This window comes from Calidris pugnax, unplaced genomic scaffold (assembly GCF_001431845.1).
Source record: "Calidris pugnax isolate Ruff unplaced genomic scaffold, ASM143184v1 scaffold335, whole genome shotgun sequence".
In the NCBI taxonomy this organism is placed as follows: domain Eukaryota; kingdom Metazoa; phylum Chordata; class Aves; order Charadriiformes; family Scolopacidae; genus Calidris; species Calidris pugnax.
In genome coordinates this window covers 1,738,114-1,753,398 of record NW_015091148.1, presented here as the reverse complement: position 1 = coordinate 1,753,398, position 15,285 = coordinate 1,738,114, and the positions used below count along the sequence as shown (strand labels likewise).

At 61.0% G+C, this 15,285-nt stretch overlaps 1 protein-coding gene across 1 annotated transcript in view; it reads left to right on the top strand.

Moving 5' to 3' along the window:
• Positions 1-1,087: 1,087 nt before the first annotated feature.
• SRCIN1 (SRC kinase signaling inhibitor 1) overlaps positions 1,088-15,285 on the top strand; it is a 104,045-nt gene continuing 89,847 nt past the window's right edge. Inside the window, exons 1-3 of the mRNA XM_014958940.1 lie at positions 1,088-1,416; positions 1,633-1,818; positions 12,921-13,060. Of these exons, the coding sequence (XP_014814426.1) occupies positions 1,701-1,818; positions 12,921-13,060 (258 nt within the window). The 5' untranslated portion in view covers positions 1,088-1,416; positions 1,633-1,700. The remainder of the gene's footprint in view (positions 1,417-1,632; positions 1,819-12,920; positions 13,061-15,285) is intronic.

Genomic DNA, 15,285 nt, shown 5'->3' with positions numbered 1-15,285 from the left:
CTGTTCCCAGCCCTGGGAAGACACCAGGATGCAGTTGTGCCCATAAGGGTGTGTGCGGGTGGTTTTGGGGTGTTGCTGGCATTGCCATGCCTGACGGACTGTGGGGGTTTGCTCTGAATTGTGTTTCATCAGAATTTGGGTGCTGCTTGGCGGCGGCTCAGCTGACGGGGGTCCTTGCAGGAGAGGTCAGGGCTGTGTTGGGGGGTCACGGTCCTGCAGGACTGCCTTGGGTTGGGCTAAGACTGAAATCTGGGGTACCTGTGGCTGGGCCAGCATCTCCTCCAGGATCCTTGAGGAAGAGGCGTGTGAACAACCCCCTGAAATGTGGGCAGAGTGATGGTCTTGATTAGTCTGGATGGACCCAGAGGAGCTGCCTTGTGCCTCCGGCGTCTCTCAGGTCCTCACTGCCTGTTCCTCCCTCCTTTGGGGTGACCCCTCACCCCTGCCAGGACCACCCTGCCCAGGGAGGTTTCTGAGCAGCTTCAGGAAGGGTCACTCCAACCTGTAGAAGACCCATCCAGCAGCAGGTTGTGACCTGATTGGGCTCAGCATGGTCAAGGGCATCATGTCCTGGGGACAAGAGCTTTGCTTGGTGGGACACTGGGGACACAAACAGGCTCTTGTGCCCCCACCACTGAGCATCCCTGGTCCCCTGTGGATGTCCACCCTCCGCCGTTGCACCCGGGGCTGGGGTGGGAGGGTGAGAAGGAATTCGTGAGCGGTATTTGTAGCCCATGGCACTGGCAGCCCACTGTGGCACGCTGGTAGCCCACTGTGGCAGGCTGGTAGCCCACGACACGCCACCGGCTGTCCCTGGCTTTGAGCAGGGCAGGGAGGGGACAGCGTGGCAATCTGCTGGCGGCTGTGCAGGGCTGTGCGCTGGCTCCCAGCCCATGTGATGTGTTTGAGGGGGCACAGTGACATTTCAAGAGGAAGGGAGGAAAAAAAAAAAAGAAAAAAATAATACCCAGAGACCCACGGGGAGCTCTGAAACGCCCGAGCCAGGGAAGAGAGCAAGGGGGAGAGAGACGTCCACGCCGAGCGGAGGAATAAAAGCAGGCTTGGAGGGGGGGGAAAGTTGCCGGGGTAGGGGAAGGATGTGAGGAAAAGTGCTGGCGTGGAGCCGGGAGGATGCGATGGCCACTGGCAGCGAAACTGGGGCAGCCTCTGCCAGCCATGGAGACGGCCTCGCCGCCCCGCGCCCCCCGGTAGCTCGGGGACAGGAGAGGGGACCGAGGGGTGACAGGAGCTGGGTGGCAGCAGACGGCTGGCTGGGGACCTCCCGCGTCCATCGGGCACCGCTCCGGCCCCGTTTCCCCCCGCGGAGGATTGGGATTGGGATTTGGATGTGAGGCGACGGCGGCCGCACGGCTGAGCGCCCACCCATCGCTGCGCCCCGGCTTCCCTCCGAACCAGGTCGGTAACGATCCACCCGGCTGCTCCCTCTCCCGTGTTTAATAACGAACCCGTCCTGTATTTAATTAACATAAACAGCTAAACGCAACTCGATACGTCTCCTTAGATTTAACTTGACGGGGAGACGGCGTGTTGCTTTAAATGCCAAGTGATTAGTAAAACCATATTTCATTCGGTTTAAACATATGCGATAAGGTGCGTGTGTTTGTCGCGCAGATTTTTTTTGGGGGGGAGCCGTGCTCCACAGCCATCTCCTGGTTCCTCTGGGCTGCCTGGGTGCCACCATGCTTCCTCGCTGGGCAAAGCATCCCTTTGGAGCTTCCCCCCGAGCCGTGCCGAGGCTGCGGGAGCAGGAGAGACCCCCCGAGCCCGGGGACTACCGGCTGACTCCGTCGCTCGTGGGTATGGATTTGGAGATGGGGGGGTGGGGGAATAAAAAACGGAGGGGGGAACGTGGGTTTTGGAGCCTCTGGGTGATGCTGGCCCCATGGGGGATGGTCCCAGCCCCATCAGGTGGGCTCTGCCCAGGGTGGCGATGGCGCGGGCAGGGCTGGGTGCCCGGTGCTGGTGGGAGGAGGAGGAGGCAGGCAGGGCTGCAGGCAGCTGCTGCTGCCCTCCTTTTGCTTGAATAAACCTCGCTGCCTGCAAAGCTGCTGCCTGGCGCGGGTGGAAGGGCTGGGATTCTCCCTCCAACGGGCCCCGGCGGGACGTGGGAAGGGCAGGAGGCGGCTGCAGGGTTTGCTCAGGGAGGGGAGGGATGGCATCACCTCCGGGGATGGGGCAGTGGCCTTGGTCCTGGTGCCACCAGCCCCACACGGGGTGCTTTTGAGGTGGGGTACATCAGGGGATGTGGTTGGACTGGGCACCTTGGTGTCCCCATGCCCTGCGTTTGAGGGGGACGCACCCCAGGAGCGTCCCTGTGCCACGGTCTGTGCTCCAGGGCCTCCGATGGGGCTGACACCAAAGCCCAGGTGGATCTTACCCCCCGTGTTTTCCAATTGTGAGGGCGCTTTCCCGCATCTACGAGGATTTAGACGTGGGTCTGAGCAGTTTTTTTGCCAGCATTTTTGATTTTTAACTAGCTGTGACTAACCAGGCTGGCACAGCAGGCTGTGACCAGCCACCTACGTGCTACCTGGGTGCTTATAAATAGGGTCTGTTCTCCTTTTGGAGTGTTCCTCAGCCCCCCTGCAACCCCAAACCAGCTTCTTCCAGCCTCTCCCCCATGGCTGCCAATGTAGCATCACCCCATCTCCTGGCAGGAATCACCCCAAAAGGCGGTGCCCCCCCAATCCCTGCCTGGGGGGGCTGTGGGATCGGGGCTCGGTGCCGTGACAGCCCCGCTGAGCTCCGGGCTGTGTGTCCAAGCACGTCTCAGTGGTGGCAGGAGCCAAAATCTTCGAAAGAGTTGGGTTTTCCCCGTGCCAAGGCAGAGACGGGCCAAGTGTTGTGCCGGGCTGAGCTCGGCGCCGCTCTCCCTCCGTCGCCGCGACCCCAACGTGCCAAACTGGGGGAAAATCCCCCTCCTGGGTGCTTTCTCACGGAGCCCAGCTCTTCAGTGACTCCAGCCAGAGGCTGGAACCCCGGGCTGCAGGGCAAGGGCTGGGCAACCCATGGATTTGCCTGGAATTCTTCCCTTCGTGGCTTTCTTGTGAGCCTTCCTGGCAGGGATGATGGGGAGATGGTTCCTCCCCCCCACCCTCTGCCTGGTCCCTGCCACGTTCTGTGGGATGAATTGGGTTTTGAGGGGGTGTGATGCCTCGGTGAAGCTCCTTCTCACTGTCCTGGGCCTCCTGATGGTGAGTGAGCCCGTGCTGATGGCGGGGAGAGGAGAGGCAGGGATTAGGTGGCTGGAAAAGTTGCATCCCATGCATTGGGCAACACCAATGCGGTGCATCACTGCGTGCCAGGCAGGGGCATCACCCTCTCCACCCCATGGCATCCCCCCTGCACGGGAGCCTTTTCCTCTCCTCCTTTAACCTTCCTCCCCATCCACTTGTTGCCTTTTGCCTCTGCCTTTGGCGAGCTCCCCGGAGCAAAGCTTGCCTGGATCTCCAGTGGTGTGGGGATGGCTGGGCTACCAGCGGGCATCCCTCGTGGCCACCCACCCCCAGGAGCCTCCTGCCTGGCTCTGGGCTCTCATCTCGCAGTTGCCCGTGGCCACGGGTCAGGCTGGAGGGTCCTGACAATGCAGCCCCCCCCTCTGCTGCTGCTCCATCGCGTTTCTCCTGTGGTGGAGACCATCGTGGCCTTGCCCTCGCTCTGTGGAGTGACTCCCCTCCGTGTCTCACTAGAGGAAGAGTTGATCCTGTTGAGAATTGATTTTTTATCTTGAAGTGTGTCCCCTCCAGCCCACCCTCCTCCTCCTCCTCCTCCTCTCTGCCGGCCCCCTCTTGCCCCCAACCAGCTCCATGGCCTCCCCACCCCTCTGCCCTCCTGCTCTGCTTGCAGAGAGATGAGAATAAGGAATGAAACCAAACCCTGAGCCACGGGATCAGATGAATTCCTGCCTCCTGGAGAGGAGACACACAGCCACAGGTTAAAAGCTGGAGCCTGAGCCCCCCCCCACTCCAAGCTTTCCCTCTGGCTCCAACCCCGCAGCAGTTTTGCACAGTATGTGAACACGCATCTTCTCTGCCTTTCATCGCATCAAAAGCCATTTTTGGGGCCGTTTCCTTCCCGACTGGACCCATCTCTCGCTTGCAACAGGACCCCGGCCCCCCCCATCACCCCTGGGAATCCTCCATGGGGAAGAGAGACCCATGGGGTTTGTGGGGGGGTTTCTCACCTGCCTGCAGGGAAAGGGGGAAAGGAGACAGCAGCTTTGCAGAGGGTGGGGGGCTCTGGGGGCCCAGATCCTGGCATCGTATTGGGGTCATCCAGTGGGATTATCATCATCCCCCCGCCCTGGGGGGAGCACAAGGTGGGGGACCCGGCTTGGCAGGGATTCTTGGCTCCGTTTGGCTGCACGACTGCGGGTGAGTCAGTGCCCCGCGTCCCGCACGCAGGCAGAGGCTGCGCTCACCGTCTCAGCGCCGTGGTGGGTGGGAGGCGGCGGGAGCTGCCAAGGCTCCAGGAAAACACCAGGTCCTTTTGGGAGATGCTGAGCCACTGACCCAGCCAGGGCATCAAGGCAGCACGTGGCTCTGCCTGGTGTTTCCCCCCCCCAACCTGCTCCGACACTGGGTTCAAACCCCTCGTGCCTCGGCATCCCCATCTGCAGCCAGACTTATGGTAAAGCCTTTCCTCCGCCAGCCCTGTGCCTCAGTTTCCCTCTCCCATCCCGGGTTCCCAAGCTTGGACCCAGCTGGCACTGCTCAGCTGATCCCACCCCAGTCTCCTGGCCCTGGCTGGGCCACCTCGGATCGCGTGGGTGGGAGAGGAGACCACAATGTGGCTTGTGTTCATGCCCTGAAGAGCCTGGCCCCTTCCATCCTCTCTTCTTTATTTTTATCTGGCGTCCCCGGGCTGCTGGCATCTCCCCAGCCACTGTGCCATCCCCGCCAGCTGAGGATGCAGCCTCTTGCCAGGGCGTGTGGGGGTCCTTTCTCCTCCAGCCCCTGGCGGGGAAGGCTCTGCCCCGGGCTGCATGCTCTCCATGTGCAGGGGATGCCACCAGCTTCAGTCTCCTGCCAAAGGTTGGGGAGGAAGCTGATGGCAGGGGGAAGATTTTCCTTGGACCCCCCAGCTGTGAGCCGTCCTTCCCACCCCCCTGAGATAGTTTTCTTGTTTTCTTTCCCTTTTCTAAGCAAAGTCAACTCCTTTCTCCCTCCTGCTGCAGCGGGGATCCGTGCTTCCCCAGGGTGTCCGGGGGGGCTGGGACAGGCGGGGAGAAACCCTTGGTAGGATCCTTCCCGCAGGGTGATGGGGACATTCCCACTTACCCGACCATCAGTCACAGAAGGATTATCCACTCAGAGACCCCCTCGTTGCCTCGTCAGCAGCGCCCACCCCACTGGGCTCTTGCTCTTCAGCATCACAGCCACCTCCCGAGAGAGCAGGGACCTTGATGTTTATGGGGACATTCCCACTTACCCGACCATCAGTCACAGAAGGATTATCCACTCAGAGACCCCCTCGTTGCCTCGTCAGCAGCGCCCACCCCACTGGGCTCTTGCTCTTCAGCATCACAGCCACCTCCCGAGAGAGCAGGGACCTTGATGTTTTCCCCTCTGGTCCCTGTCCTCCTGCGAGGGAGTAGGGATGGGTCCCAGCTTGGAGCTGGCAGGAGATCCTGGGGAGATGCTGAGCTGATGAGACAGTGTGAGGAAGAGGAGGAAGCACAGGGGCTTTTTTGGTGGGATGCCCGTGCTGCGTGCAGGCAGGGGACAGGCAGGGTGGTGGCAGGGAGCCCTGCTGAGGTGGGCAAGGCTGGAGGAGCTTCTTTGGATGTTGGGTCCCCCTTCCCTGGGTGAGAGCTTGGCTCGGGCACCCCAGGCTCAAAGGAGGGATGTGGGGATGGGGCTCCGGGCAGGCGGGTGCTGGTCCTGATCCTGGCACTGCCATCCATGGGAGTTGGGAGGTGAACTCCTCTCCCGTTCCCATGTGCACGCGTGGGTGCGATAACACCCGGCGAGGTGGGAAGTAGCTGCTGCTTTTTACAGGGCTGGCCAGATGGGATTTCTCCTTCAGTTTGGGTTTTGACAATGACATGGGAATTTATCCGGTTGTTTCACCGCTTCCAAAGTGAAAGAGCTGCTTGTCAGGGCAGCGTGGCGGAGAGATGCCAGCTGGATTGCCCCGAGCTCCAACTGGGGAGCAACCAGTGCGCACCAACACGCTGTCTGGCTTCAGACCGGCTCCTTGTCCCCACACGGCTCCGGTGGCATCGGCAGGGCTGGCACTGGGGGGGTGCGGGCACCGTCTGGGACACGTAGGATCAGACAGGGACAGGTCTGTGGGGTCACATCCAAGACTGCCAACCCCTGTGGGCACCGTGTCCCTTGGAGGAGCCAAGCATTGTCCCAGCTGTGGGGCTGGGGGGTCTGTGCCCACCCGGCTGGGAAGTTCCCCATGAATCCATCGGCGGGTGGTGTTTTATCTTCCCTGGTTCCGCTTGAATTTGGGAGTGAAAGGCACAGCGGGGAGCCTGCTGCTGAGCCCCGGGGGGGGAAGCTGCCAGTGCGATGCTGGGGGGGATGGACATGACCCATGGGGATGGGGAGAGGAGGTGGGAGAGCTGCATCCCCCACCTCCCGGGGGGCTGCGGGGCATGGCACGGGCATGGGGAGGTTTGTCCCGCACCAACCCGCTGTCTGGCTTCAGACCGGCTCCTTGTCCCCACACGGCTCCGGTGGCATCGGCAGGGCTGGCACTGGGGGGGTGCGGGCACCGTCTGGGACATGTAGGATCAGACAGGGACAGGTCTGTGGGGTCACATCCAAGACTGCCATCCCCTGTGGGCACCGTGTCCCTGGCAGCCTTGGAGGAGCCAAGCGTCGTCCCGGCTGTGGGGCTGGGGGGGTCTGTGCCCACCCGGTTGGGAAGTTCCCCATGAATCCATCGGCGGGTGGTGTTTTATCTTCCCTGGTTCCGCTTGAATTTGGGAGTGAAAGGCACAGCGGGGAGCCTGCTGCTGAGCCCCGGGGGGGGAAGCTGCCAGTGCGATGCTGGGGGGGATGGACATGACCCATGGGGATGGGGAGAGGAGGTGGGAGAGCTGCATCCCCCACCTCCCGGGGGGCTGCGGGGTATGGCACGGGCCCAACACACTGTCTGGCTTCAGACCGGCTCCTTGTCCCCGTGTGGCTCCGGTGGCATCGGCAGGGCTGGCACTGGGGGGGTGCGGGCACCGTCTGGGACATGTAGGATCAGACAGGGACAGGTCTGTGGGGTCACATCCAAGACTGCCATCCCCTGTGGGCACCGTGTCCCTGGCAGCCTTGGAGGAGCCAAGCGTCGTCCCGGCTGTGGGGCTGGGGGGGTCTGTGCCCACCCGGTTGGGAAGTTCCCCATGAATCCATCGGCGGGTGGTGTTTTATCTTCCCTGGTTCCGCTTGAATTTGGGAGTGAAAGGCACAGCGGGGAGCCTGCTGCTGAGCCCCGGGGGGGGAAGCTGCCAGTGCGATGCTGGGGGGGATGGACATGACCCATGGGGATGGGGAGAGGAGGTGGGAGAGCTGCATCCCCCACCTCCCGGGGGGCTGCGGGGCATGGCACGGGCATGGGGAGGTTTGTCCCAGGTCGGATGTCTGTGGTCCCTCCTGGGTGGCCTTGGCTTTTCCCAAGTGGTTTGGCACCAGGTCTCCATCAGCCCAGGAGGAAGAGGATGGCAGGGGAGCTTCAGCCCAGTTGTCCATCAGCTTTCACTGCCCCTATTGCTTGCCCCCTGCCCTGCAGGTGCTCTCACCTCAACACTCACGTCCTGGGTCTCTCCAGCTCCTGGCATCCCCAGGGGACAGGGGACATCCGTGGGACAGGGACATCCACAGCCCATGGGCTCGACCCGAAACAGGGACACGTTTCTCCATAGTTTGAGTTAAAGGAGCAGCTCTGGGTGTGTAAAGCACCAGCGATGGCTGGACCCCTTTGGGACGTGGCAGTGGCTTGGGTGAAGGGTGCTCGTGTCCCCCATGATGTGCCAGCTGCCTTGTCACCACTCCTGGGCACAGCTTTGGTGTAGGAGGACACCACAGCTCCCAGTACTTTGTGGCTGTTTCCTGGCCCCACATGGGGGGGTGAGATGGGAGCCTGGGGCAGGTCCTGGGGGGGCACTTGACCACCGTGCCCCCATCCCCAAATGAGTGCCAGTAGAGCGTGGCAGAGCCAGGAACTCACAGGCAACGATGCCTCCAAAGGTCCCTTCACCCCAGCAAATCCCCTCCTGGGCAGGAGGGGGTTATTTTTGGGGTTCCCCCCCACCCCGAGGTGGGCTGGGAGTGAAGCGCAGGCGCAGCAGGAGCGGTGTGGGCTCTCCCTGCCCTCCCCAGCCCTCGCTCCATCACTCCATCCTCTCCCCGCAGCCTGGCAGGGAAGGGGTTAGCACTGAGCGGGGCTGTGGGTGCTGGGCAGCCTCCCCGGGTGCTGTGCAGGCAGCGGCAGCCGCAGCCTTCGGGAGGAAGGACCAAAAAAAGCAAGAGCATCCCCCTCTTCCCTCTGCCTTTAATGGCCGGGTGCGGGGGAGCCGCATCGCTCCGAGGGGCATCTATTCTCTCGCCGCCCTTTTTCTCCCCAGATGTACTCGCTCCTTCCCCTCCCTTCGCCCCTTTTTTGTACAATTGCTTTCTCGGATGATTTTTCATGCTCCGCTAACTGCCGTTGCTTTTCACGGCCCGTGTGAGCCTTTGCTGCCTCATGAAGATTTATGAAACTGCAGTAATAAACTGTGTTTGAAAGATCCTCTTTATGATAAACCCCCGGCGAGCTGCTGGCGGGGGGGAGCGGAGTGGACGGTGCTGCTGACCCTGCAGCCCCTCCGACCCGGCGTGGCTCCGGTGGGGCAGCGCCCGCAGCTCGGGACAAGTTTTTGGGGGCTTCTCCTACCCTCGTCTCCCAGCGAGGGAGCTGGTGGAAAGCTGCTGCTCAGCCTGCAGAGCACCGGTCCTGAAGAGCATCTCCCGGTGGAGCTCCGGTGCCTCCGGTGCCCCCCGATCTCCCGGGAAGCAGGCGATGGCCGCATCCTGCTAGGGGCACAGGCTGTGGTCCCCGGGACCCGGTGACACCTCTGGCGACAGGTAAAGCAGACGGATGGATGAATCGACAAAGCAAACCCCGCTCCTTTAACCCCCCGCTGCTCGGAGAGGGGCTGGCCAGGATTTACCGTGGGATTTTGGCTGTGGTGGGAGCCCTGCGCCCGGCCAAGGAGCCGCCGTCAGCCCCCGGGGAGCCGGGGGGTGCCTGCCCCCTCCCACCCAAGCAGTTTGCCGGTCGCCGTGGAAGCCGTCCTGCGCCCGCGGGTAAGCGATGGGACGGTCCCTCTGTGGGGGGGACACATCCCAGAGGGACACCCCGCTTGGCTGGGCCGGGGAAGTACCGAGGTGGGGACCCCGGGCAGGCTCTGGGCACCAGCTTTCCCACCCCAGTGACCTACTTGGAAGTAGCCTTGGGAAGTTCTGCCCAGGGATCTGCTGGTGGCATCGCTGGCAGCCCCTGCGTGGGTACCCCTTCTCCAGCATCCCTGCACGGGGGGGAGAGAAACAACTTGGTGGGGGACATTTCGGGTGGCAGGATGTGATGATCCCCTCGGGGTGAAGCCAGGAGGGAAGGACTGACACCTTCTTTCCATGGATGGTGCCAGGGAAGCAGGACCATGAGTGGTTTAAGGTCACTTTTTGGGGTTCTCTGCCCGCTCCAGGAGAAGGTGGATGAGGTGGGGACGGGTTCATGCGTGTCTGGGGTGGCTTTTCCTCCTCGTGCCTTGTTGGGGTTCGTAGATCGTGGGGTTCATGGTGCTGGGACTGCCTTCCCCCCCGGCTTGTTCCGGAGCCCGGTGAGGGCTGCGGGAGCGGATGCGGCGCAGGCGGGGGGTGGAAGAGCCCCCGACAGCATCCAGCTTTGCTCTGGCCCCTCTGCAGATTGTGCAGGGCTTTTCAAATCATCCTTTTTAGTAGTCGGTGGAGAGACAGCGAGCTGGCGCGTTCCACTCCCGGAGCATGTAATTAGTGAGCGGGGAGCTGCATGCTGATGCATTGGTGAGAGGAGGAGGAGGGTGGGAAGAAGCCAGGGATGCTGAACCCAGGGCTGGTGAAGGTACTGAGGAGGGGTCTGCAAGGATCCAGTCCCTTTTGCACCCCCTGAACTCCCGTCCCTTCTCCTTCCTCTGGCTCAGGCGTCCTCGCTGCCTCTCTCCCCAGTGAGGGAGAAGAGCTGCAGCTCCTTCCTCCCAGCCCTGTCACTGCTGCAGCCGGCGGCTTTTGGGGTGCCCCGTCACCCCTCTTTTGCAGCCTTCCTTGGTTTGCTTTTCTCATGGGACACAGGGCTGGGTGTCCTGGTGGTGCTTAGGATGTGGCACTACAGAGGGGTTGGTTTGGTGGGAATGGGCGCTGTGCCTGCGTTGGGGGGGGGGATTCTACAGAGGGGTTGGTTTGGTGGGAATGGGTGCTGTGCCTGCGTTGGGGGGGGGGAGATGCTGGGGGTCCCACTGCCCCTCTCCTCCACCCTGGAGCTGAGAGCTCCAAGGATACGTCCAGGCACCCCGTGCTGGGGCTGGGCTGGGTGCCGGGTGCTGGATGCCACTTCCCCCAACACATCTCTGCTGCTTTGCCATCACAGAGCGACCGGCCAAGGGCAGGAAGGAGTTTTCTCCCCGGCAGCAGCAAACCCTCGGCGAGAAGTGTGTGTTATGGGGGGCTGTGATGGGGAAGGGGAGGTGGGAAGGTGGCTCCTAGGGCTCAGCTGGTGGGACAGGAGGAACTGCTCTGTCCACATTCCCCATCAGGGCTGGTGTTCAGCAGAGGGTCCTCAGCCCAGGGACCCCAGGACGATGCCCTCAGCCCCACAGCGCGCCGCCTTCTCTGCCAGCAGAAGGACGAGGTGGCCTCTCTGGCACCGCTCCCGTGCCGCTTTCCCTGGGGCATCTCGGGGTGTTTTGCACGTGGCAGATGCTCTGCATCCTGTGCAGCGGTGACACGGGGACACGGCCGATGGAGAGGTGGGGAGGGACCAGGAGCTTCATCTCTCACTCACATTCTGCCACCGTCTTCTGGGTACGGGGGGTGCTGGTCCCCTGCCCGGGGTCACGGAGTTTTCTCCCCGGCAGCAGCAAACCCTCGGCGAGAAGTGTGTGTTATGGGGGGCTGTGATGGGGAAGGGGAGGTGGGAAGGTGGCTCCTAGGGCTCAGCTGGTGGGACAGGAGGAACTGCTCTGTCCACATTCCCCATCGGGGCTGGTGTTCAGCAGAGGGTCCTCAGCCCAGGGACCCCAGGACGATGCCCTCAGCCCCACAGCGCGCCGCCTTCTCTGCCAGCAGAAGGACGAGGTGGCCTCTCTGGCACCGCTCCCGTGCCGCTTTCCCTGGGGCATCTCGGGGTGTTTTGCACGTGGCAGATGCTCTGCATCCTGTGCAGCGGTGACACGGGGACACGGCCGATGGAGAGGTGGGGAGGGACCGGGAGCTTCATCTCTCCCTCACATTCTGCCGCCGTCTTCTGGGTACGGGGGGTGACAGTCCCCTGCCCGGGGTCACTCTTGGTGCCGGGGCCATGCGGGGAGGGAGCTGGAGAGGTTGTTTTATGGAGAAGGGATGAAGCTTTGGTGGGTGAGGATGTCCCCGTGGCATCTGCCGAGAGCGTTGTGTCCTCGTAGCAAATCCCTGGTACGACCTTGAGCAAGAGGAGTTACATCTGTAGCACGCGCCGGAGCCCTGTCTTACATTAATAACACAATCAGTTGTTATAAAGCTAATATGTTGGGCTGATAAATAATTAAGGCAAAAGGAAAAACCCTCTATGATGCGTTAACGGGGAGCTGGGGAAGGAAGGGGGTGGGGAGGAAGGACAAGGAGGGAGATGAATAATGGATCAAGGTTAAATGGTGAGCGAAAAAGAAAAGCCTTAACGCGGTGAGTCCCTGCAACACACACGCTGCGGGTTCCCAAAGCTCGTGGGCTCGGCACGGGGACGGTGACAGTGGCCAGGACCGGCCCGGGGCTGTGTGTGACACGGGTTTGAGGGCTGGAGACCCTCAAAAAGTGGAATTTTTTGGGGCAGAGGCCGGGGCTGGGGATCACGGGGTGGCCTTGTCCTGCAGCCACCGCGGAGCTGCCAGGCGCTGGCAGCGTGTGGGCACTTCCAGGCACTCGTTACCGCTGGCGCTCTGTGTGCTGGGCACAACTTCCCTGGAAATTAGGCAGCTAATGAATTATTAGCAGAGGGACGTGCCCCTTCCTTTTCTCTGCACGCGTGACCCCCCTGCCCACCCCCCTGCCCGGGATGGGGTGAGCTGGGAGAGGCTGGGACAGGGAAGAGCATCCCTGTGGTGCCCGGTGGTGGTGGGTTTGGAGCAGTTTGGTGCCCACGGATGGGGGGTTGTCCCTCTGGTGGGGGTCTCTGACAGGGCAGGGGGGGGTCCTGGCCACCCCCATGGGCAGCAGCACAGTGTAGGTGACACGAGCCTCCCCCCAGCCTGGCATTTCATTTTCTTTTTGGTTGTGTGTCCGTGTCCCCCTGTCTGTCTGTGCCCCGGAGCGATGCCCGGCTCGTGTCTTGTCTGTGTCATTTTAATGACCCAACGCTGTTTTGTTCCTGTTTTGGTCCAAATATCATGGCCTCGGTGGCATCCCAGCCCCTCCATCCCCCCCACTGCTGCCCCCTGCCCCATCCATCCCCTGCCACCACCAGCCCCATGCCCGTGGGGACACCAGTGCCATCGCAGGGGGACAAACCCTGCACCCACCAACCTCCCGGTTGCGTCCCTTGAAGGGGTGACCCCGCTCCCAGTTGGGTTCCGCTATCGCTCCTACCTTAAAACCCCCCTCCCTGCCCCCCAAAATCTTAGCACCCCACCTCTGCCCCATAGCAGTGGGGCCGGCCCTGACCCCGCTCTGCTCTCCCCGCTCCCCGTGCAGATCCCGAGAGGACGAGCACCCACATGATTTCGGCGGACGATGCCGAGTACCCGCGGGAATACCGGACCCTGGGCAACGGCACCCGGCGCTTCTCCAACGTGGGGCTGGTGCACACCTCACTCCCTGCCTTAACTCAGGTGGTACCAAAAGGCCTATTTATTAATGGTTTGCCCAGGAAAAGCTTCACCCAGTTCCACCTCCCTGTGCCAGTCCCGGTGCCTCGGCACAGGGGTGTCCATGCAGCGGTGCTGGGGGGTGGTGGGGGGAGGATTTAGCATTAATTATTATTTGGGGAGGGTGTTGCTTGAGCCCGGGCTGAAATCCCAGCCTGGCTGCCAAGTCCCAGTGCTCCCCACTGCGTTACGGACCCCCCCAGTTGAGGACACCAGTGCAAACCCACAGCAGGCACTGGGACGGGGATGCTCTTTGAGCCAGGGGGGTTGGTGCGGCTCCTGGGGCAGATATTTACCCCCCACCCCCCCCCAATCTGGGCAAGGTGCTGGGGAGGCTGGTGAGCTCTGGGGGGGCTGTGGGGCAGGAGGAGCAGGGGCAATGGGGGGCTGTGGGTCTGCCCTGGTGTGGGATGGGATGCGGATGGGGGAGTGGCAACGGGGGTTTGGTACCCACAGCCCCGTGGGGGGGTCCCTGGGTTCTTTGTTCCCCAAGGACTCAATCCCCCCCCACAGGGACCAACTGGACGGTGGGTGACATGTCTTGCTGAAAGCAGCAGAGCCCCAGGGCTGGATGGTCCCTGGGGGGGACAATGTCCATCCCTGGGGTGTCCCCCCCCCCAGCACCCTGGTACCAGTGATGCCCCAGTGATGCCGTGGGGGCAGCAATAAATCCCCACCTAAACCAGCCCGGGGAGGGGGGAGCATGGAGCAGCTGGAGGAAGTGGCTGGAAAGAAAAATCTTATATCATCTCCAACAAGACACATCCCCCCCCGGGGGACGGAGACAACAGCTCCCAGACTGAGCACAGCGGAAAGAAATCCAGCTTTGGAAGGAAAACCAGTGGGTTTTCCAAACCAGTCCGTTTTCCAACCCCTCGCATCCTCTTTTGGGGAGCACTGGGGGGGGTCCCCCCCTGCTCTGTGGCCCCTCTTCTTCCCAAATGCTCCCCGTTGGGTGCTGCCCAGTCCCGTGTGGCTGCGGTGATGGGCACCGGCCGAGCAGCCCGATTCTGGCCACGGGGTAATTAATTATTAGTGGCTAATTATTGCCATCGCCATCGCTGCACGGTCCATGTCTGCGCTGCCGCTTGCGGGACGGAGCAGTGACATTTCCAGCTGCAGAGTGATAGTTCTCACTAAATAACTAGGAACCTTTCTCTTATTATTATAATGATTTAAAGACTTTGTGGGTTAGTTTTTATAAGCAGCAGCTATAAAAAAAAAATTGCAGCTGGTGTTGAGTCGGGGGCTGATAAGTTTTGGTGGATTTTTTTTTTTTATGGTGAAAGGAAGATGATCGGGGTTTTGGAATTATCATCTTTATTTCTGAACCCCCTCACATGGGGCTGTGGGTGCCCAGTGGGGATTTTGGGCATCTGTTGGCACCGGTCAAACCCAGCCCAGATTTTTGGGGCTCGGTGGCCCCGGGTGCCTCCGTCTCCCCCATCCCAGGCAGGAGCACAGCTCCATCCATCACCGATTTGCAACTGGTGTGGGGAAAAAAACCCCCCAAAAGATCCAAATCCCATTATTTTTCTCTTTTTTTTTTCCTTTGTTTTTTTTCCCCCCCCCCCCCCCCCCCCCTTAATTTTCCCTGCAGGTGGTAAATAATAACAGGGAAAAAAAATGAAATTAGAAACACTGGAAACCCTGGGTGCCAACCTTTAAATGACATTGGGCTCGCCTGAAACGTTTGAAACTTTGCTTTGCTTTTTGCCTGGCAGGGATTTCACATCACAGCCTTCGCTATTTTTATTTTTTTTATTATTATTTTTTAGTTTTTTTTTAAAATTACATATGGGAGAGTTTACAAAACTCAGAGGTGAATAGAAACGTTTCCTAAATGTCAACATCCCTTTCAGCGTGGCAAAGCCTGCAGCAAAACGCCGTTGTACTCGTGCATAGGAATAGGGAAGCGAGTGCAATATTAATTTTAATTTATGTATATATATAAGAGAGCAGGGGGAAAAAAAACCCCAAAACTAAAAACAAAAAAAAACCAAACCAACAAAGCAGGCAAATAATTGTACCAAAACCCAACAGACTGCGAGCAAATCTGCGGAGAAGTCCGAGGTGGCAGCGAGCTAATTTAAAACCCAGATGGGGAGAATTCGTTAAATGGGGACGTTAACGAGAAGGAGCGGGCTGGGACCGGGGAGGGAGCGCGGGCGCTGGGCTGGGGGGGCTGCTTT